At 42.9% G+C, this 22,804-nt stretch overlaps 1 protein-coding gene across 6 annotated transcripts in view; it reads right to left on the bottom strand.

Annotated features, from left to right (window-relative positions):
- ENOX1 (ecto-NOX disulfide-thiol exchanger 1) overlaps positions 1–22,804 on the bottom strand; it is a 497,518-nt gene that overhangs the window by 136,973 nt on the left and 337,741 nt on the right. For all 6 annotated transcript variants that reach the window (XM_034758427.1, XM_034758426.1, XM_034758428.1 and 3 more), the window contains 2 exons: positions 9,047–9,220; positions 6,654–6,860 (listed from right to left, as the gene is read on the bottom strand). In XM_034758427.1, the coding sequence (XP_034614318.1) occupies positions 6,654–6,860; positions 9,047–9,220 (381 nt within the window). The remainder of the gene's footprint in view (positions 1–6,653; positions 6,861–9,046; positions 9,221–22,804) is intronic.

Raw genomic sequence — 22,804 nt, forward strand, 5'->3', positions numbered from 1 at the left:
CATCTGAAGAAGTGAGGTTTTTACCCACGAAAGCTTATGCCCAAATAAATCTGTTAGTCTTTAAGGTGCCACCGGACTCCTTGTTGTTATTGAAAGCTTGTAACTTATCAATACTTGTGATCACTGTGAGAGATGTGTGTATGGGTAATATTTATGGAATAATACGACTGTACTAAAAATTTTGCCCTTATGGTCTTGGAGTGAAAGTGAGTCACCAGGGGATTTTATGTCCTGGGGTAATGGCCCATTCAAGGTGGCTGAGGAGTTGTTACCTCTCCCTGGCTGGCCAATTATGTAATGTATTATTCATCTTGCCCCATCTCAGAAAATTCAGTGGAAAACCTTCAAAGACAACTTGAAGGTAAAAAGGAACATTGCAACAGACAGAATATCACCCTATCTGTGAATAAAGACAAAAGACTATTTTGGTATATCCCATCCCAACATGGAGAGTGTGCAGGGCTTGTTGAGCAGGGCTGTTTCATGAAAGATTGGACTGTGGTTCCTGTGAAGCTCTGCAACAGACTGAACTTCAGGGAGAAAATCTATTGTATTAGATAGGAAGGTAACTATTAAGAAGGGTAGACCCTATTCACATTTTATGATTTTGTTTTGTATTGTTTCCATCACCCTCTCTTGTTTCTAGTGGAACCTGTATTCTTTTTTAAATAGACCTTCTTTCGTTTTATTATAAGTGCTCACAAGTGCTGTGCATTCTACAGGAATGGTGATTTAGAGTATAGGCGCTGACTTCTGCTCCCGCCGGTGGGTGCTTGACTTGCCTCTGCCCCCGTCCCCGTCCCAACTCCACCCCTTCCATGAGGCCCTGCCTCTTCCCCGCCCCCCTTTCCAACCCTTTTCTGAAAATCCCTGCCCCAACTCTGCCCCCTCCCTGCCCCTATTCTGACTCCTTCTTCAAATTGCTGCCCTGGCCCTGCCTCCTCCTCTGAGCGTGCCATGTTCCCGCTCCTCCCCCTCCCTCCCGGAGTGGCCAAACAGCTGTTTGGTGGCAGCTGGGTAGGAAGCGCTGGGAGGTAGGGGAGGAGCGGGGATGCGGCGTGCTCAGGGAAGGAGGTGGGGAAGGAGTCAGCGCCTCCCACAGAGTCACCCACAGAGTCACCGCCTATGATTTAGGGTAAAACTGGTAAACTGGGCCACATTGCTTCTGTGGGGGCAGAGGATCTGGGATTTCTGTGAGCAGCCAGTGGCAGGGACTGGATATCACAAGGGGACTCAGGAAATGGACTTCTCAGGTCTGGTATAGCCCAGAGGGGAATGCTCGAGAGGCTGAAAAGCAGGTAGTGTTATAGAGCTAACACCCAGGGCTGGTCTTCACTACCCGCCCGGATCGGCGGGTAGAAATCGATCTCTCGGGGATCGATATATCGCATCTCGTCGGGACGCGATAATCAACCCCCAAATTGATGCGCATACTCCACCAGCCCAGGTAGGAGTAAGCGCCGTCAACGGGGGAGCTGTGGTGGTCGATTTGCCGCCATCCTCACAGCGGGGTAAGTCGGATCAGATACGTCGAATTCAGCTACACTATTCCCGTAGCTGAATTTGCGTATCTGAAATCGATCCCACCCCCCCGTAGTGTAGACGTAGCCCCAGTCACCACAGGAAAGACTCCCTCTGGCTAAAGGTAGGAGGTATCAAGATGACTCAAAGCCCTGGATACCCCAAGAACCATCACAATCCTTTCTCAAGTTATACATTACTGACTGAAAGAAAATCTTAAAATAATCTTCCTAGTTCTTAACCAGTGCTTCAGGGGAAATTTTAGTGAGTGCAGGAAGCTATAAACAGCGCATACAATCACAGGAGACACTGAAAAATAGGTAGAATCCGCCATTTTGCAGAAGGATTGCACAAATCCCACTATGCCCACCCTTGTAATAACCCTGCTCATGAGGGTACGAGGGGAACAGTCCAATAGGGGCCTCTGGATCCTTTGCATGCTGGGTAGCTGAGCTCCACGCTGGCTGTGGTTAGGCTGTCCCTAAAGTAAGTCACTCTATTAATCTATCTCAATGCATTTATGAAGACCCAATGACTGGGGACTCCTGTGTACGGCGCATGAAAAGGCAGAAGCTGTTTTTCTTCCCATAAACTTGAACAGCAGCCACTGCCTGCCTGTGCCTTGAGCAGGTTTGATCCTGTCCCTCCTGGATACCACAGGGTTCCAACGCAGCCTTTGGGCTTTGTAAGGGGAAGGGCAAACCTGGGCTTTGAACGGCGAGGGGTGAATGCTGTGACACACTGAGTGCACTTCTAACTTAGGGCAATAATATGTTCTATCTGATTGTTATTAAGGGGGTTATTGTATAGATTAAAAATGGTTAGTTAAAACAGAGGTTGACTGCACATATGCAGAAAAGGGGACAATGGCTTCAGATACTTAAGAGACAATGAAGGTGATATTTGCTTTGAAGTTTTACATCTAACACCCAGTCTAGCTTGGCAAAGGGGAGAGGGGTTCCAGCTTGCAACCACAGGAAACCTGGAACAAAGAACAGCCCACAAGGACAGGGCAGAGAGAGACTGTTGGAGAACAAACTGACACCCAGAGCCCAGAGATTAGGAGACTGGGGTAAGATAGGCCTGCCTAAGCCTTTAGGAAAGATAAACATGTGTACAGATTGTTACTGTTTTAAACTCTTCTCCTATACTTTTCCATTTTCCCACAGTTAAAATTAAACAATATTTTAGTTTAAGAAAGCCATTTGGTGTCACTGTATTCTCCACTGGCCACAAGATATCAAATGGAAGAACCACAGGTACTCGAACCCACTCAGACCTGTTGGGGGTAAGGACTCCCCGGCTGCTGTAACCAAAGACCTGGTCTGCGAGTGGGAGAATGGCGTGAGTTCACTCCAGGGAGGTAGAGGTCTGAGGCCTTCTACTAGTGGGGGATGCACTCAGAGAGGCATAAGAAGAGGTCTGTGGTGCAGCTAGCTCTGTAACCATGACAAATGTCAGACAAATCAATTGACTCCCAGCATGTATTTCTCAACTAACGAATTTTGTAAGAACCTTATCAGTTGTGTCTGAGGGACACTGCCGAAGTACCCAGGGTCATGAGCCTAAAATTAGATTTCCCAGCTGTGTTGTGTTTTTCACTCTGTATGACCTTGTGAATGCGCCCCCCCTGTTCTGCTTGTCTCCTCTGTTGTTATGAGCAGATAGGGTATTGAAATGTGTAAGAGTCTTGCTCTTGGAGCCTTTCAGAGAGTAAGATTCTTACATATGTCCAAACTCTGCCCATTCACAATGACAAAGGAGCGAAGTGGGAGGGCTGGTATAAAGGTGGTTTCACCCTAATCCAATGAAAACCTGGAGTGTGCGATTGGGAAGCTGAATTTTATCAGAGCAGCCCTGTCTTTTGGGAGCAGATAGAGAGAAAGGTGTAGAGAGGAAGGTGCAGTTTGAGCACAGCACAGGGAGCCAGGAATATCTGCGTTTCACTCCTAGATTTGGTGTCCTTCACAAGAGAATTTTCAAAAGACCTCTTTAGGGCGGCCAGTTTTGAGTGCATCCATGAATGACTGAAAATCAGATTGACTGTTTGGCCACTCTGGCTGCACTGGCCAACCAGCCAAAGGGTTTTTGTGAGCATCCATGTCATAATGTCAAAACTAGTCCCACTGTTTCAAAATGTCACAGCAGCCCTCCTTAGGCACAGTCAATCTAGGCACTTCAGCAGTCCTTAAATGGACTATTGGGACAGTACAATGGCCTCAGCAGTATCTGGATTGAGATAAACTCAGATAGGTGTGTGGCTGGCATGACCATACACTGGGTGGTGTGTGTGTGTGTCTGTCAGACTCTGCTTTGTTTACAGAGCCCCCTGCAAGTCAGTCAGCATGGCAGCGGTGAGTTGTAGAGAAGTCTGAACGCCTGCTATCTTCCATTATTTTATGCTCTTAACAGTGTTCAAAGGTATTTGAACAGATAATAGCACCCCCCACACCCTTTTCAGACCTCCTCCTGGAAGAGCAATGAATTTCACTCACACAACGTCTTCCCACCTAGGTGCTTGGAACAGCAGCTAGCATTAACTGCATGCAGGATGTGTCATTTTAAATCTCTGTTTCTCACACACAGACAGAGGAAGGAATTTTGGTCACTCACCAGGAGCCTAACTTTAAAAGAGCAGCACCAGGAAAAATCAATTACTATGCTGTAAAAATAAAAACCAGCCTTTCCATGTTCCACATCTAGTATATGCTCCAAGACTTACCTTTTGTGATTGGGTGTAACTGAGCAGGGAGCTGGCCAGTGAATGCCCTGAATACAGGGAGAGACGTCAAAAAGAGAGGGCTTAGGGGCATGAGCATTGAGTGGGGGCTTAAAAATGACATTATACATTGCCTGGATACTCAGCACTGGGCAGAAACTGGGACACATTAGCAGATATAAATCATATTCAAGGTTTTGCCCATAATCTTGAAAGTTCTCCACAGGGCCGGGCACTGGCAACCTAAGATACGGTCCTGCTCTTTGTGCCCATGACTGCTTAGAGTTTCACGAGCTATGGAACCATCCCAGTCATGAGGGTGAAACATATGAGGGCAGGAAGCAGAACTTTCTCATCAGCTGCTCATGGCTATTTGGAATTCACTTCCATAACAGATCAGAATGGCAGCGAACTGCACAACCTTCAGAGCAGAATGTACGCGTCTCCAGCTTAGCAGTACTGCAATCAAAACCCAACATAATGCCTCCTCCCAACCCCCCAAACATCCATTTGGAGTTAGAAGGGAAAGAACTAGCCATTAGACTGCTTAATGGATTTTATAATTGCATAAGGTACTATGGAACTAAGCATGGGATAAATACCTAGATAGATTAGATTAGATTGGATAGACAGATAAAACCGATTAGACAGACTAACTCATCATTATCAAAGGCATGGTTTTCCCTCATATAACAAGTATAGTGAAGTTATAATAAATTATACCTTCTATTTGTAGGTCTCTTTTGTATATTATAGGCTTGGGAAATTGCTTTAACTGTATGTTTTTCTTCTACCATTTCCAAATGCATTATGTTTCAAAACACTATAAAGATCAGTTAGAAAAACACAGTCATTCAGTACAATTAAAACCTGCCTCTAGTGCATGATCTGTGTTCTCTGCAGTGCTGGAAAACAGTCAAGGCCCTGAGTTTACTGCAGAATTCCATGGAAATCAGGGCTGACAGCACAAGTTAGCTGATTATGGAAGCAATGCTCACCTGTTTCTTTTTCTCTATCCCTCACTCCCAACCCACTGTCCCTTCTTTAGTGTGGCTGGAGACACTAGGTAAAAAGTCTCCGCCAGAGGAACAAATGGAACGAAGAAAGAGGAAGAGAAGGAGAGAGAAGAATATGGAGATAGGGAGGAAAGGAAAACAGAAGAAAGCAGAGGTGGGAGAGTAAAGAGGAGAGTTATGCAAGCAGCAGTGAAAAGGAAGAGTGAACAAAGAGGGAGGGGGAAGGATGGAATGAAGAATGAAGGGGCGAGTCAGGAAGGAGAAAGTCATGGGAGCTTGGAAATAAACCTGCACAGAATGAGGGGAAAGGGGAGCAGAAAGGGAGTTTAACTTCCACCGCTGCTCTTTCCTGATTGTCCCCTAACTATAATACATTATCAAAAAGAAACTGGCAAAATTGGAAGTAATACATTGCATATATAATAATCAGCAGACCTCATGTTTCAGCATTTAAGGCAATTAGGGGTCAGAAGGAAACTTTCTTTGGGGTCAAGTTATCTCATATCTGCCTCCTCAGGATTCCTGTAACCATCTTCTGAAGGATCTGGTGTCAGTCACTGTCAGAGACAGGATACTGAACTAGCTGGACTTTGATTCTGATCTAGCTTTTAAAATTTCCTTAAAAAAATGATTTCACCTCCCCAAGCTCCAAAGACAGGAAATTGAAAATAAAATAATAAATAATAATAATAATAATACTTTTTTTAAAAGAAAGAGTGGCTGCCTTTTTGTAAATGAGGTTTTTCCATGTCACAATTTAACATTCACCCAAGTTTAAAGGCATGAAACTTGATTTTTGTTTTAAAAAATGGTAGTTGGTGGAGATCTTAAGGAACATCCCCAACACTATACTAGGTCAGATTTTCTCATGAGGAGTAGTACTCTATTGAACAGATATTCCCATCAAAGTCAATGGGACTTTTTGTGGAGAAAGGTCTTACTCTGTATGTGTATGGGTATCAGAATCAGACCTATAATGTGCTTATGAAGGTAGAATCCTTTCAGCCACACTGCAGAATGCATAAAAATATGCCAGTGAAACTTCCAGAGCTTGTCACAGAAACTGGCACTGAAGTATTGCAGCAATCCTGGCCCAGGGCCCTCCACTCCCCCCCTCCCCACCCCAACATATGAATAAAAACCATATAAACCTGCATAAAACCGAAAATAATTGTCAGGGATGGTGGGAAATTGCTCCGGGGTAGGTAAAATTCACAGAATCACACACTAGTCTTGGTGAGCACAGGAAAATGTGGAATTACACCGTTGCCACTCCTAGCCAAAGCTGCTGAGCTCAAGCAACACTCGCTCAGATAAAGGCTAAGAAAATAAGCACACATTAGCATCATAAAATACAAATGAGAAGCACAGAAAATCCATTAAAGAATGTGAAGTACCAGAAAGGTAAATGGCTTTATCAACCATGAACTCCTCTGCAAAACGAATGTGACAAAAATTCTTCTTGCTTTTCCGAATAGCTGTAATATCTCCACACTGCTCAAAGACTTCCTGAATAATTTCCTCAGTAGCATTTTCTGGTAAACCGCCAACAAACACAGTCTTACACCCAGGAGGTCTCTCTCTCGTGGAAGGTGGTGGAAGATCTAAGTAAAAATAAAAAGCACACTGGAACACAAGGCTTTGTCTTTTTATCCATTCATCCCAATCATCCCAATAATCAATTTTATGCACTAAAAATTATTCTGAATAGCAATTTATTTGGGAGGGGGTTGGGGTCAGGGACAATTAAATATTTTAGGGACTGGCCAAAACTGGATCCCTGAATTGGCACTATTTCCAATTTTGATTGTTGGTTTCAGAGTCAAATCCCTGCCATTATGATTTGCTGTCCAGGTCAGATCCAGAACCCAAAGGGGTCTATTTTCCTACTTGGATTCAATTGAAATCCCACAAGAAAAGTCTGTGATATCTTGGATGAGAGGAACCTTAATGCTGACATGACCTCAGACACAAACCCTAAACTCTAGTATAAATCTGAGCTGGGTCTGAACTCAGCCACCCTGGCTCGTCATCTCTAATTTTTTACACAACACCAACTCAAATCGATGGGTGATGAAAATCAGGCCACATTTGTTTAGGTGCCTGCATATGGACACGGGAGCCTAACTTCAGGCACTCAGGTTTGAAGATGTTACCCAGTCTTAGCATAATTTCATTTCTCTTTTGTAATACAGAAGCATAGCAAACAGCAAAACAGAGTGGGAAACACGATGAAATGACAACATGATGAAAACCCTCTGCCGGTTATCTACTTTGTCTTGTTGCCAGATAATAGAACAGAGACTAGAGCAAGGGAAGGATAACCTAACAGCACACAGAATACTCATTTGGCTGTGAAACACCACAGGATGAAGTGACTTTAAAAAAAATTATCATTTACAGTTAAATTAGCAAACTTAAATTTTTGGAGGCTCTATAAAAGATAGAGTGTACATTGTCATAATGTTTCACCTTGTTTATATGTAGATTATTAGAGCACTTTTCTGGGGGGGAAAAACAGTTACAAGCCAACATTGATTAATATGAATTAGTTATTTGGCACTTAAATACAGTGAGTGATGTTAGTCTTTTAATTGTTTTTGAAACCCAGTCTGTTTGCTTAAACAATGGGCTAGGCACTGTACAAACACAGAGCAAAATTCTGTTTGCCTCGCTTTCTTTTTTTCCCATGGTGCTGGGTGAAAGGCACCAATTGATGACCCTAGGAACTGAAGTCCTTTGATTTAGTCACAAGATTCTGCCTTGCTCAGTGGGAAGAGTCCATCTTTCACTTGCACAGCCCATGCAAGATTCCAGTCCCTGCACTCAAGGGAGCATAGGGACTGCTTCCCAGGGCAAACATGGTGCTTTAAAAGGGCAGGGAGATGGAGCTGTAGATTTGCCCTCTCTACATGTCAAGATTTGGCCACCAGCCTGGGGCGACTATGCCGTATGCCATGACATTCCTTCTGTACCCTGGGGAGTTCCCAAGTGCTCTCTGCGGGCAGCTCAGCTCATCACCACTTATTACAGCCAGTGGTGATGAGCTGATGTGCACTTTGCACAGTCTACCCCAGAAGAGGTACACAGTGGATGACCGTTGTGTAAGCTTCCCAGTATCTCCTTACCAACCTACCTTCCCCACAACTCAGAGGGAACCCCTCTAGGGGGTGAGGCAATAGGTGAGTCTTCATGCTCATTCTCACTGAAGTCTCTCTTCTCAGACTGTCAACAATGGTGCCTCATCTGTGTGCTGTTTTTGTGATGTGAACACCTGATCATGGGAACTAGACTAAGAGCACCACACTCAGTTCATAAGGGCCAGTGAATAACCATCAAACAGTGACAATTTTCCATCGCTACTGACTTGTGCTGGATTTGAATGAGTGACATAGAAATGAAAAAGAAATACAGAGGGGAATGGCTTATTAAACTAAGTGAGACTTCCAGTCTCCTTCAGCTTTGTTAGATTAATCCACTTTCTTTTCTTATACAACGTATTCCTATGTTTGCCCTTGTATTTGTAAAGATAAATGAACATGTTCTAATATTCTACCACACTGCATACACGCAACACTTACATACAGTTTGGTTGGAAACATTTTAGTTACCAGCGCATATCCAAAAATTATTAACTTTATTAAATCAGTTCTATTTCTTGCATGCATGCCACTGTGGTTTTGTATTTATAAAGAAAATGTGCTCAAATACTGTTTGGCACCTAGAAACATTTTATGCAAAATATTAAGAAAACAAGATTGATAAGCATTCTTTCATCAGATCCACTTACTTGGGTTTGGAGGGAAGAGTGTACAGCTTTTGCAGTGAATTATTTCTTTGACTACAGGCACATCTGTTGGTGGTGGCGGCGGTACTAACCCCATGCCTGGTATCATCGGGTTAATTGGAGTTATTCCAGTCATCATGCTGAGGCTTGGATCAAAGCCTGGTACACAGATTGAATCTGTAAATACATCACATAAAACCGTGGCTTATAAATCTTGAAACTACTTCTTGTTTCCATTTTCCTGCACAGACCGTTTTGCTCTAGGCTTTTTTTCTAGGTATCACTGGATAAAAAAAGGAAAAAGAAAAAAAAAAGGCTGAATTTCAGCATCCAGCCCACTGAAAACAAATTAAAACTATGCATAAAGAAGGAAATGTTATATCATTTAAAATATTAATATGACTGAGTGCAACACAGCACATTAACGTGTAAAACCATGCACCATCAAGCTCTGTTATTATCTAGAATGCAATTTTCTGTTTTATAATGCCAGTGTGATGTTTACACTGCCTTCTGACCCAGAATGTGGGAAGAATATCATTTAACACTGATATGCCCTCTATATCTAATTGTCAGTTTTAACAAAACTTAGTCTTCTCACATAAGAGGCCATGATTTATGAACACCATGGAAAAAGCTCCACTTCTAAGTGTGTTTTATATAAGTCTGGCCTGACAAAAATTCCAAATGTTTTTTTCTTGGAAACTAAAGTTGGTACTGTACCTAATAAGATCTTGTTTGAAGCTGCGAATTAACTTATTCTTAAGCTGGTATTTAGCTGGTTTAGTAAATTCTCTTAAACACACCTATTATTAAATACATATTTATAGTTCCCTTAAGTAAATTCATATGAAAGGCATATTTGGTTTTCATACACCCTTCATACATCTCTTTGCCAAACATTACATACATATTGTTTAAATCTGAAATTTAGTTGGATTTTATAGCACCAAACCTGTGGCATCCTGAATTAGAATAAGCAGATGTTTTAGATGAACATGAAGTCAGTTTTTTAAATTCTCATTTGTTAGAAACATGTTTTTTTGGTTTCTTGAGGCACAATAAATAAAATATTTTGAGAGAGCGATCTCTTTGTTGGCACAACACTGCTGCTATTTGATGTCATCAATTATTTAAAAGAAAAGTGAGTTACTTGGGTTGTTCACAGGTTTTCTGCAGAGCTTTCTGGATAGCAATTGCGAAGTATTTAATGGTGCATGCAAAGTCAGGAGTTAGTTCAGCAGCTTGGGAGTGTGCTTTGGACAAAGAGAGAAACTGTCTTTTTTTGAGAGTACAAATTGGCAAACTTGAACTACACCTTGTTATGAGGCAGCATGATGATTGGTCCACGCATAGACCCAAGAACCTGGAAATCCTCAATTGTAATCCTCGGTCCGGCACTGATATGCTGTGTGGCCCTGGGCAAGTGTACTAACTGCTCTGCAGCTGTAAAACAAGTATAATAACACTTCCTACCTGCAAAGATTAACTCAAGTGTGTTTAGCACTTTGTAGGTGTAAAGCACACTGCAAAGTGCTAAATATGATCTCTGTATTATTATTTGCTGAAATACCAGTAATCCTCTTTTACCAAATTCACATAACAAAAAACCAAAAGTCAAAATGCTCTGGCTGAGAACTGCTATGCCAGTAGAAATACTCTCTAGTTCCGCTGCACACTCCTGATTGCCCCAACACTGACTATGTTCTGCTTTCAAGCCATTCTGTTTTATAGCAAGCACACAGCAAGCAAGAATTTGCTCTAGGCTTATTGAAGACTAGTATTAATGAAAGCTCATGATATTACATTACTTTTTTCTAATAAGTGGGCTTATGAAAAAGGATTTGCTCTGGGTGTGAATTTTTTCCCTTTTTCTTTCTTTTTTTTTTAATATAGAGGCATGTACATTGCTTCCAGATTATGCTTTGAAACTCCACAGCTGCCATTTATTTCATGGGAGGCAGTGGCTGCCATATTAAACATTCATGTTTCGGGAGTGCTGTGATTTAAACTCAGAGGTGAAAGGACGGGATGCAATTCACGTGAGTCCTTAGGCGATTCTAATTTTCTCACTCGCATTTTTAAAAGTCACACTGCTGACAGTCACAGCAGGCCATGATCTCCCAAAAGCAGCCTGCGGTGGATAGAAGCCCATCCTTACAACTTCCTACCAGAAGTGCCTGGATAGTTCCATCACAAACAAAAAGTAACATTGCATAGTACTGAATGTGATACCTTCTATCATGTCACACCCAGATAGGTAACTATATGCAGCATCCACAGCAGGACCAACACATTCTGAAAGATGCAGGGAATCAGGCAAAGTTCTCCATGCTGCTAATGCATCTCTCAGGGGCTTTCTAGAAGCCAGTGGAAAACACTACCATCTGGTTGTACTCATGTAGGATGTATAAAGGTTGCATAGGGCCAATACTTCTGTGCTATATTTCAACATGCCCTGGCATCTCGGTCCCCTGATAGGTGCATGTGGTGAGACAGAGGCATAGTCAGGAGCTCCTGAAAACTAATTTCACTTCTCACAGGGCCTGATCCAAACTTCAATGAAGTTAATGAAAGATTCTTGTTGATTTCAGTGAGCTTTGGCTTAGGTCCACAATGGCTTTCTCTGTGGCTTTGGGCAAGTCATTTAACTTCTGAGGTTCAGCTTCCCTAGCTGTTAAATTGAGACTGAAACACCTGCATGCCTCACAGGGGTTTTGTGAGGATGCATTAGTTATGTTTGTAAAGCACACTGAAGAAGGAAAACATTATATGAATGCTAGGAGTTGTTATTATGGATTGCAGTGTTGCAAACATTTCCCAGCCATGACATCTGCATGTATTTGACTGTGAACTAGGGTCTTGTAGCTAACCCCCTTGCAACTTCCAACAAAGAAATTCAGTGGATATGCCATAATATAGTACAATGTGCTATGCTTATGTTTCACTCATACAGTAATGGCAAATAGGTGTTTTATACTTCTTTTCTAGTTGTCTTTATTTCATCATTGTGAACAGCTTGGGGATATAACAGCAAGTTAATCATTTACTCACAAAGTGAGAACTTGACATTTTATTTTCCTTTTGGAGGTTCTACTTTATTTTGCTGGCCAGTACCACACCAAACCTGTTTAACAGATACACAGGGTCTCTTTCTCACATGGGCTACAGTATCTCTTTGGCCACAGTAACAGATTTCCCAAACCTTAAGTTTTGCCTTTCTATTTTCAACTGGATTAAGATCACCCTACCAATCTATCTATTACCAGATAAGAATGTTTTTCTTCTTGTGTTTAACATTTTGTTTCACTCCCACCGGACCAGATTACTAAAAATTAGACCTTTTTAAAAAATGGATAATCAAGGACAGTATTATGGAGATAATGAGTTCTTCAAAGCACTTCTATCTTACAGTACCTCCTCAGTCTTTCCTGGATTCAGTTTCAGCCATATGGTCTTCATACAGCTGGTAATCTTGACCAGGCTCTTGTGGTATATCTACACTATGAAATTAGGTTGAATTTATAGAAGTCAATTTTTTAGGAAGCAATTTTATACAGTCGATTGTGTGTGTCCCCACTAAGCGCATTAACTCGGCTGAGAGCGTCCACATTACTGAGGCTAGTGTCAACTTTCGGAGCGTTGCACTGTGGGTAGCTATCCCACAGTTCCCGCAGTTTCCGCCACCCATCGGAATTCTGGGTTGAGCTCCCAATGCCTGATGGTGCAAAAACATTGTTGTGGGTGGTTTTGGGTACGTCGTCAATCGCCCCTCCCTCCGTGAAAACAATGTCAGACAATCGTTTCGCGCCTTTTTTCCGTGCAGGCGCCATACTGCTTTCAGCAGATGGTGCAGTAGGACTGGTAACCGTCGTCATTGAACAACCACTTCTGCTGCCACTCTGCTCTCCTGCTCTGGCCACAGATGGTGCAATAGGTCGGAAAAACTGGTCTTCCAACCACCGCTTCCGCTGCCGCTCTGCTCTCCTGGTCTCCTGGTGGTCTCGCAGGTCCTCTATATGACCGTCGTCATCCACTGCAACTCTGCTCTCCTCCTGTCTCACTATACCACGGCAAGCGTGCAGCCTGCTCAGTTCAGCTAACGGACACCGCCACTGTTGTGACCTGGCAGCAGATGGTGCAGTAGGTCTGCAAAACTGGTCTTCCAACCACCGCTTCCACTGCCACTCTGCTCTCCTGCTCTGCTGCAGACGCCATACCACGGCAAGCATGGAGCCCGCTCAGATCACCGCGGCAGTTATGAGCATTGTAAACACCTCGCGCATTATCCTACAGTATGTGCAGAACCAGAACCTGCAAAAGCAGGCAAGGAGGCGATGGCAGCGCGGTGACGAAAGTGATGAGGACACGGACACAGACTTCTCTCAAAGCACGGGTCCCAGCAATTTGGACATCCTGGTGGCAATGGGGCAGGCTCATGCCGTGGAATGCTGATTCTGGGCCTGGGAAACAAGCACAGACTGGTGGGACCACATCGTGTTGCAGGTCTGGGATGATTCCCAGCATCTGCGAAACTTTCACATGCGTAAGGGCACTTTCATGGAACTTTGTGACTTACTTTCCCCTGCCCTGAAGTGCAAGAATACCAAGATGAGAGCAGCTCTCACAGTTCACAAGTGAGTGGTGATAGCCTTCTGGAAGCTTGCAATGCCAGACAGCTACCGGTGAGTCGGGAATCAATTTGGAGTGGGCAAATCTACTGTGGGGGCTGCTGTGATCCAAGTAGCCAATGCAATCACTGAGCTGTTGCTATCAAGGTTAGCGACTCTGGGAAATGTGCAGGTCATAGTGGATGGCTTTTGCCGCAATGGGATTCCCTAACTGTGGTGAGGCGATACGCGGAATTCATATCCCTATCTTGGGACTGGACCACCTTGGCAGCCAGTACATAAACCGCAAGGGTACTTTTCAATGGTGCTGCAAGCACTGGTGGATCACAAGGGACGTTTCACCAACATCAACGTGTCCGGGAAAGATACATGACACTCGCATCTTCAGGAACTCTGGTCTGTCCGAACAGCTGCAGCAAGGGACTTACTTTCCAGACCAGAAAATAACCACTGGGGATGTTGAAATGCCTGCATTTATCCTTGGGGACACAACCTACCCCTTAATGCCATGGCTCATGAAGCCATACACAGGCAGCCTGGACAGTAATCAGGAGCTGTTCAACTGTAGGCTAAGCAAGTGCAGAATGGTGGTAGAATGTGCATTTGGACGTTTAAAAGTGCACTTGCGCAGTTTACTGACTCGCTCAGACCTCAACAAAACCAATATTCTGTCGGAGAAAAACAGAGTTATATTTAAAAAGACACATTTTTAGAGAACAATGGGCAATAAATGGGTAGACTCTTTCACGGTGAACTAAGCTGTTAACATTACATAGCACATGTGCTTTAGGTACAAGGTTGCATTTTGCCTCTTATATTGAGGGCCTGCCAGGGCCAGGAAATTGAATTTGGCTTGCAAGCAGCCATAGTAAGCCACAGTCTTTTGGCTTCTTTAAACTTCATAACATGTGGGAATGGTTTCAAACAGCAGCGCCCTCATTTCCCATACCAAGCACCGGTTGGGTTGGCCATTTAAAATGGGTTGGCCATTTAAAAGGAGGGACTGTGGTTTCGGATTAACATGCAGCACAAACCCAACTAACCCCCCCGCACACACCCAATTCTCTGAGATGATCGCCTCCCCCCTCCCCCCACCACGTGACTAACAGCGGGGATGATTTCTTTTCAGCTACAGGCACACAGCCCAGCAGGAACGGCCACTTCTGAATGTCCCGTTAATAAAATTCCCCTATTTCAACCAGGTGACCATGAATGATATCACTCTCCTGAGAATAACACAGAGAGATAAAGAACGGATGTTGCTTGAATGCATTCCAGCAGCTGTACTGGCTGCGAATGCATCCCAAAGTCTTCAGGGCAAATTAATCATTAAACATGCTTGCTTTTAAACCATGTATTATATTTACAAAGGTACACTCACCAGAGGTACCTTCTCCGCCTTCAAGGTCCGGGAGCCCGTCTTGCAAGGGTTGGGAGGGTATTGTCTCCAAGGTGATAAACAGTTTCTGGCTGTCAAGGAGAACGGTTTCTCCGCTTGCCTGCTGTGCACTACCCTCCTCCTCATCATCATCTTCCTCGTCCCCAAAATCCTCATCCCTGTTGCGTGAGACTCCCCCCTTGCAGGAGTTCACGAACAGGGGTGGGGTAGTTGTAGGGGCACGCCCTAGAATTGCATGCAGCTCATCATAGAAGCGGCATGTCTGGGGATCTGACCCAGAGCGGCCGTTTGCCTCTTTTTTTTTTTGTTAGGCTTGCCTGAGCTCCTTAAGTTTCATGCGGCATTATTGCGGGTCCCTGCTATAGCCTCTGTCCTTCATGCCCTTGGAGATTTTTTCAAATATTTTGGCATTTCGTCTTTTGGAACCGAGTTCTGATAGCACGGATTCGTCTCCCCATACAGCGGTCAGATCCAGTACCTCCCGTTCAGTCCATGCTGGAGCTCTTTTCCGATTCTGGGACTCCATGGTCACCTCTGCTGATGAGCTCTGCAACGTCACCTGTGCTGATCAGCTTGCCACGCTGGCCAAACAGGAAATGAAATTCAAAAGTTTGCGGGACTTTTCCTGTCTATCTGGCCAGTGCATCTGATTTGAGAGTGCTGTCCACAGCGGTGACAATGGAGCAGTCTGGGATAGCTCCCGGAAGCCAATACCATCGAATTGCGTCCACACTACCCCAAATTCAACCCAGCGATGTCGATTTCAGTGCTAATCCCCTCATCGGGAAGGAGTACAGAAATCGATTTTAAGAGCCCTTTAAGTCGACAAAAATGGCTTCATCGTGTGGACGGGTGCAGAGTTAAATCAATCTAATGCTGCTAAATTCAACCTAAACTCGTAGTGTAGATCAGGGCTTGGACAGTTTGGTGGTGTTTTCATCTAACGAGAAGATGACAAACATCAGCTGTGTACTGATGACAGCTCCTTGTAAAACTCCACAAGTGAGGGGCCTGAGGGCTGTAAATCCAGTGCCCATGTTGATTTTATGGGTGCAGATTGAAAGGAATGAATGAAGTCATCTAAGCACAGTGTCACTTACTTCTGCCACAGCTCTGATGGGATTCAGCACCATTCCATGTTTAACCATAGAGGTGTTGCGGAGGAGTCCAGCAATATCAATTTGGATATGTAGCCCTTGTCTATGGGCAGGAAACAATCATACATTAGTGTTGCCAGTGTGGTCTGTTTCATATCCTGGCATGATACCTATTTTGGATAGGTCCAGGACACTACAGTTATCTAAATGGAGATGAAAATGAACCTTGTTGAGCTTTTCAATTAGCTTGTTGAGTCTACAGAAAAAGATGTATTGATAGGACTATATGGAACGGTAAAGAAAATGAGAAATAACCCAGAACATATATCTGTTGTTGGCAGATGTATTTTGATACATAATCATCTAGATATTACAGTCATGGGTATGCTACAAATGCCACACATAGACTAATTATCCATATCACTATATCACACATATAAAGGGTGAATATGTTATAGTTTAGGTTTTTATTTTTAAAACTATTTTTAAAGGGATATAGATAGCCATACAGAGATACAAACATTTTCTGAACTGTTGAAACTATAATTATCAACATTAACAATGTGATATAAATATGGATTTAACAATGTGAATTACAGAAAAAGACATGATGATATATATTAAATACATTCATAAAAATTACTAAATCAAGTTAAGAATGTGCAAACACATTATGCTTAACTTTGAACCCATGTGAACATTGTAGATAAGCACGGAACACTATGACATATCATGGGTGGGGGGAGGAATAGCCTGCTAAACCCAGGGTTGTGAGTTCAATCCTTGAGGGGGCCACTTAGGGATCTGGGGCAACAGCAGTACTTGGTCCTCCTAGTGAAGGCAGGGGGCTGGACTCGATGACCTTTCAAGGTCCCTTCCAGTCTATGAGATAGGTATGAATGGGTCCACTTGCACAGTGTTGGTTTAGTAGATGCCCTGAGCAGTAATATATTCAGGGCCACATTCTGCCTATCTATCCCAAAACAAGAGTAACTTCCTGATTCATCTAATGAGTACAAAAACAACAAGGAGTCTGGTGGCACCTTAAAGACTAACAGATTTATTTGGGCATAAGCTTTCGTGAGTAAAGACCTCACTTCTTCGGATGCATAGAGTGAAAGTTACAGATGCAGGCATTATATACTGACACATGGAGAGCCGGGAGTGAGTGATCCAATGAGTGATCTGCAAGACAGAACAATGACAACTTTTGAAGAACAAACAAAAGATTTATATTAAAAATGGATCTTAAAGAGACAGAGAAGAGAAATGTTTTTCCCATACAGTTAAAGCAGCTCTGACAAGCTCACTTTTTCAATAAGGAGATGCAGAGACAAAAAACAACCACATTAAATCTCAGGCTCTGAAAAAAGGAGCAGACAGTTAAAATCCTTTTGAAAGAACTACTCTCTAATATGACGCACAGGAAGGGGGCAACCCCTTTTGCTAGTACAACTGTTGGGGTGTGAGCAGTTGCATGTTCCCATTCAGCTTTAATATAAAGCTGCTTTCTGTCCTTTCCTGCCAACTCTTGCTGTCCAACTGGTCTTCAGCTCTGCCAAGTTAAATGGTTGCTTCAATAACAAGTGCTCACAATTCTGCCATCTGTGATTTTGGGGGAAGTGCTCCATCCGCAACATCGTGCCACTTCTTTTCTGCCGGTTGTTGCCATGCTGTGCTGGAGCCAGTTACGTATTTGCTTAATAAGAGCATCTTTGCTTCTTAAGGACATCGCTGTGTTCTTCTGCTGCTAATACTTAGCTACCTGATGTGCCTTTCATTCGGTTTGCCCCTGCCAACTGCCTCTGTGCTGTTATATAACAGCTGCCAAGACATATATTTGTTTAATTAATAAGGGCACCCATTTGTACCAACACTAATTTGTCCATGTGTACATGCATGTTTGGAGGGGTTCTTACCTTGTGTGTACTTGTGCCTGCAGTACTTTGATATGTTCTCCTTACCCCTTATATGCATGTCAGTTGTGAAAACAGTTAAATAGCCTTTTCTGTTGCCCCAAAATGATGAGCAACCCAATTAGGAAAGTGGTCACTGATGGGCAGATCAATGGTAATGATAATTTTACATCTAAGAAAAATATTCTACCTTTGCTTTAGTAGACAGACCTAGACAAATATCCAGATCCAGCAATCCGGTTGCCAAACAACTTGTACTGTGGTTTTTAGCAGGATCTAGGCAGCTGCTAGTAGTAAACGCAGTGGGACATGCATAGACTTCACCTCACAGGCTACGATACTGCCACTGCGCAAAGCTCATTATATTCATGCTTTTGCAGTAAAAGGGTTGTTACTAGTAGAGGGGGAAGTTCTGGAACCAAGAAATCTGAAAATACAATGCAGCCACCTTTGTTGATTTTTTTGAAAATTAATGTTGAATCCATTTCCGAAAGTGAAAATCGGAGTTACCCTGGAAAAAGGCAAGTAGAATGCTGTGTCTGCTGCTGCTCAAGTAACAACAGATACTGGCAGTGCTATTCATCATGTGATAATGGTGGAGAATCTTAGAGTCACTTCCTTTTAACACTGAACAAGAAGCCTTATTAGAATAAGAAAAGCTGTATTATCCCTAAAGCTTCTTTGTGCCTATTTCACTGTAGAGCTTCTACTCAAAACTTCCCCCCAGTCTTTCCTATAGTCTGGTTAGTATGCATACCCTTGTCTCAGTCTCCCTTTTTCTGTATAAGCAAGTAAACATGAAATTTACCACAACTTATAGATGCAGATGAATCGCTGGTTTCTGTGCATCCAGATCTTGCCATCTTTTGGCCTTGAGGAGGGTTTTAATTCACTAGGATTATCAAACCCCATAGGTGCAGTAGTAGGGTTCTGATGAGTATATTTTGGACTTTTCTCAACAGGACTATCTGCCTTCACTAATGAAGTGCTACGAGTGCCCTTGCGTCATGTAGTAATTGTTGTCATCGGGTTACATAACAATGGAAGGATCTTGGTGTGCAGCTAAGTTTAGATAACAGAGGGCATTTTCCAATATATTCCTTCATTCAGTTTTTAATTGGTATGGGGTGTCCTGGTAAACTTCCAGAGGCATTCCAAGTAATAGAGAAAAAAGCCTTAAACCTCTTCAGTTTGGTATCTCTCAACCTCACATCTTTTAGCAGAGCCACACAGGACAAAGATTTCTCTCTAAAGTTGGCAGCACAGTTCTGATTTGTCAATGGATAATCAGCTGAACTAGGCTTGCTTTAGTGATTGACATGGGACTTGCCCTATACCTCATCATGAGGTCTTTTCCCTGTAGGAGTCTCTTAGCAAACTATACTTTCTCCACCAGTCCATTCCACAAAGGGAACTGGAAATAAAATGCCTGAAATTATACTGTACCCCTCAAGCTTAGAACTTCAGCTGGCAAGATGCAGCCCATGAGAACAAATGTATTTTAACTTTTCAACAAACAGCTAATGGTTACCAGATGGGTATGCCTTTTCTTCACCCAGCACCAGTGCTATCTTTTTCTAATGTTATTTAGGTAATGCCATGGATATGAGAGATTCTAAGAATTGTGTCTTTCTGGTTCTGTGTCTTTGCAAGTTCCTCTTCCATTGATGTTCACAAAAATATATCAAGCCCCACAAGCCTGAAACACGCAATCACCAGAAAAGATAAGGGGAGATTTATCAGTGCATGGCTGATATGTGGATGAGCCATTAGATTATATGGTTGTCTTTGTTCATTGTTTTTGTCTACATCCACTCTTGTCACTTGCAAAACAATTAAAAATGGCACTAACCCTACTTTTTTTTTTAATTTAGGTCTCGGTCTTATATAAACTAAGGGGAACCATCCCAAAGATTTGGATGCCTTTGACATACATTTCAAAACACAAGAACATCTGTTTTGGAAAGTTAAGATTTTAGGCTGTATTAGCAAGAAGAGTTTAAACATGAAATAAGAGCGTGGCTTTCTTCTTCACAATGCATTGTTAAAGCACTTCAGGAAGTGGCTTTGCCCATGTGGCATGCTTTGCACAATGGCTCAATCTTTCAGTTCATGTGTTTCTGGAAGGTGAATGGCAAGATCGGAACATGATTGCAGCTGCCAAAAATATTGTGGATGTTTTCCTCCAATGCTTTGAAGATCCTGTTTAGCTAACAGGGAAAAAAAGCAGTCCCAAACCCTCAAACCACCCACCTGATCAAGGATGAGTCTATTCTGTGTAACACTTTATTGAATATAAAAAGATATGCACGAGTTTAACTTAGAAACTAGTCCTGGTAGCAGAATCAAACTATGCCCATTTCAGTGAAACATAGTTACAGTAGGCCCCTACAAGAAGTTATATATCTTTAACCCATTTGAGACTGCACAAAGTGGCATATCTTTTGCATCAATCTCTTTAAGCCATATGATACCACTTTTGAGGCTTCTTGAACATTGAATGTTTTTTTTTGCAAGAAGAACATGTCAATATTTTAAGTGTATATGAAGCACACAGATGATAACTTGTCCATAGTTTGGACCAGAAAATGTTTGACTGGTTGCAGGGTGATGTCACATTAAGCAGATGATCAAATTTACCAGCTTTACTGGTGGAGCCTTGATTCAAGTCTTTGTAGCTTTCATATAGCTTGAGAGAAGATACACATGTAACATGACACAGGAAGGACAGAAAAGCAACTGCCATGGCAAGTTCTTCTTTAGACTCAGCCATGCCACTGGAAGTGGCTGCTTTAATTTCCACTTTCTTGCTCTACTTAATACTGCCCAGCAGTGGCAACAACAGCAATTGGTTGCACAACTCGCAAACATTGACTTCTACAGTAAGTGTGCACAGACTGATTCCATGCAACCCTGGCAGCAGGCTAGACAAACCATTCCTTTCACGGTGTACTGCCACCTTGTGTAAAACTCTACTGAAAGCCTCTTCCTGTTCCTTCCATCTGGAAGAAGGTTCAGCCAAAGTAGATTGCTCTTGTCTGGCTGCATCCCACTCTGTTTCTTTAATAAGAGTTAGGCAGAAACATGCAAAGGAAGCCCACAAAACTCCCTTTTGCATGATAAACAGAGAACTTTCATAATTTCCAGTGCTTACTGGGGTTTGCCAACTTTTGCCAAAAATTCATCAAAGACTTTCTGAATACCACATTTACTTAGACACAGGAAGCCCAATCTGCCTTTGATCTATTAAAAGAAGCATTTACAAGGCACCCATCTGGGTACATCCAGACCTGGCAAAACCTTTAATTGACAAAGCAGATGCCTCTAATTATGCAATGGGAGCAGTACTGTCACAGCAACATAGGCCCCAGAATGTGCTATACCCATGTGCATTTTTTTCCCGGAAACTCATGTTGATAGAACAAAGCTATGAAATCTGTGACAAAGACCTACTGGCCATCAAGGCTACTTTTGAGGAATAGCATCACCACCTGGAAGGAGCTCCTTTCTCAGTCCAGGTGTATACAGACCACAAGAATCTGGAGTACCTGTGCGTTGAAAGGACTCTCAACCAGCATCAGATCTGGTGGTCTCTTTTTTTCTCCAGGTCCGATTATACCGACTTATTGTCTGGTTAACCGGAATGATAAACCTGATGCATCACCCTGCAAGGATGAGTGTAATGATGCTGCCTTTGATGGGACACTTCTGAGAGTATTAATTCAGGACAAATTGCTTAGAGCAGGGCAGTTACAGCCCAAGGCTGGGGTTTCTCCACTTCTAAGGCACACCAAACCAGCCAGACAGAGGGGAGTTTAGTTTTACCCCACTGGCTAACCATAAGTCACACAAGCAATTCCCTTAGACACTCGTTTCCCAGTATCACCACCAGTGCCACTCGTTATGGGGATGAATGGTTATGAAAACCAATGCCCCAGTAAAAGAAAAAAGGTTCTCCCAATCCCAAAGGACCAAGGACCAAGCCCCAGACCCAGGTCAATCTACAAATCAGATCTTACCCACAAATCATGCTGTTGCCAATCCTTTAGAATCTAAAATCTAAAGGTTTATTCATAAAAGGAAAAAAATATAGATAAGAGCTAAAATTGGTTAAATGGAATTAATTACATGCAGTAATGGCCAAGTTCTTGGTTCAGGCTTGTAGCAGTGGTGGAATAAACTGCAGGTTCAAGTCAAGTCTTTGGAGTACATCCACAGCTGGGATGGGTTATTCAGTCCTTTGTTCAGAGCTACAGTTTGTCGCAAGGTTCCTCCAGAGGTCAGAAGCAGAATTGAAGACCAAATTGAGGGTTTTTTAGGGCCTTTTATATTCTCTGCCCATGGAAAGACCCCCTTTTGTTCTTACTGTGGAAAATCACAGCAGCAAGATGGAGTCTGGAGTCACATGGGCAAGTCACATGTCCATGTATGACTCAGTTTGCAAGCCAACACCATTGTTTACATGTTAGTTTGAGCATTCCCAGGAAAGCTCAGATGTGGATTGGCATCTACCAAAGTTCATTGTCAGTTGATTGGGCACTTACTGAGAATAGTCCCTTCTCAAGAAGCTGACCAAATGCTTCACTGAGGCTACTTAGAATCAAAACACATTGAGATACAAGTACATAGCCAATATTCATAACTTCAACTACAAAAATGATACACACATAAAGATAGCATAATCATAACCAGCAAATCATAACCTTTCCATAGACACC

The sequence above is a fragment of the Trachemys scripta genome, chromosome 1, assembly GCF_013100865.1.
Source record: "Trachemys scripta elegans isolate TJP31775 chromosome 1, CAS_Tse_1.0, whole genome shotgun sequence".
In the NCBI taxonomy this organism is placed as follows: Eukaryota; Metazoa; Chordata; order Testudines; family Emydidae; genus Trachemys; species Trachemys scripta.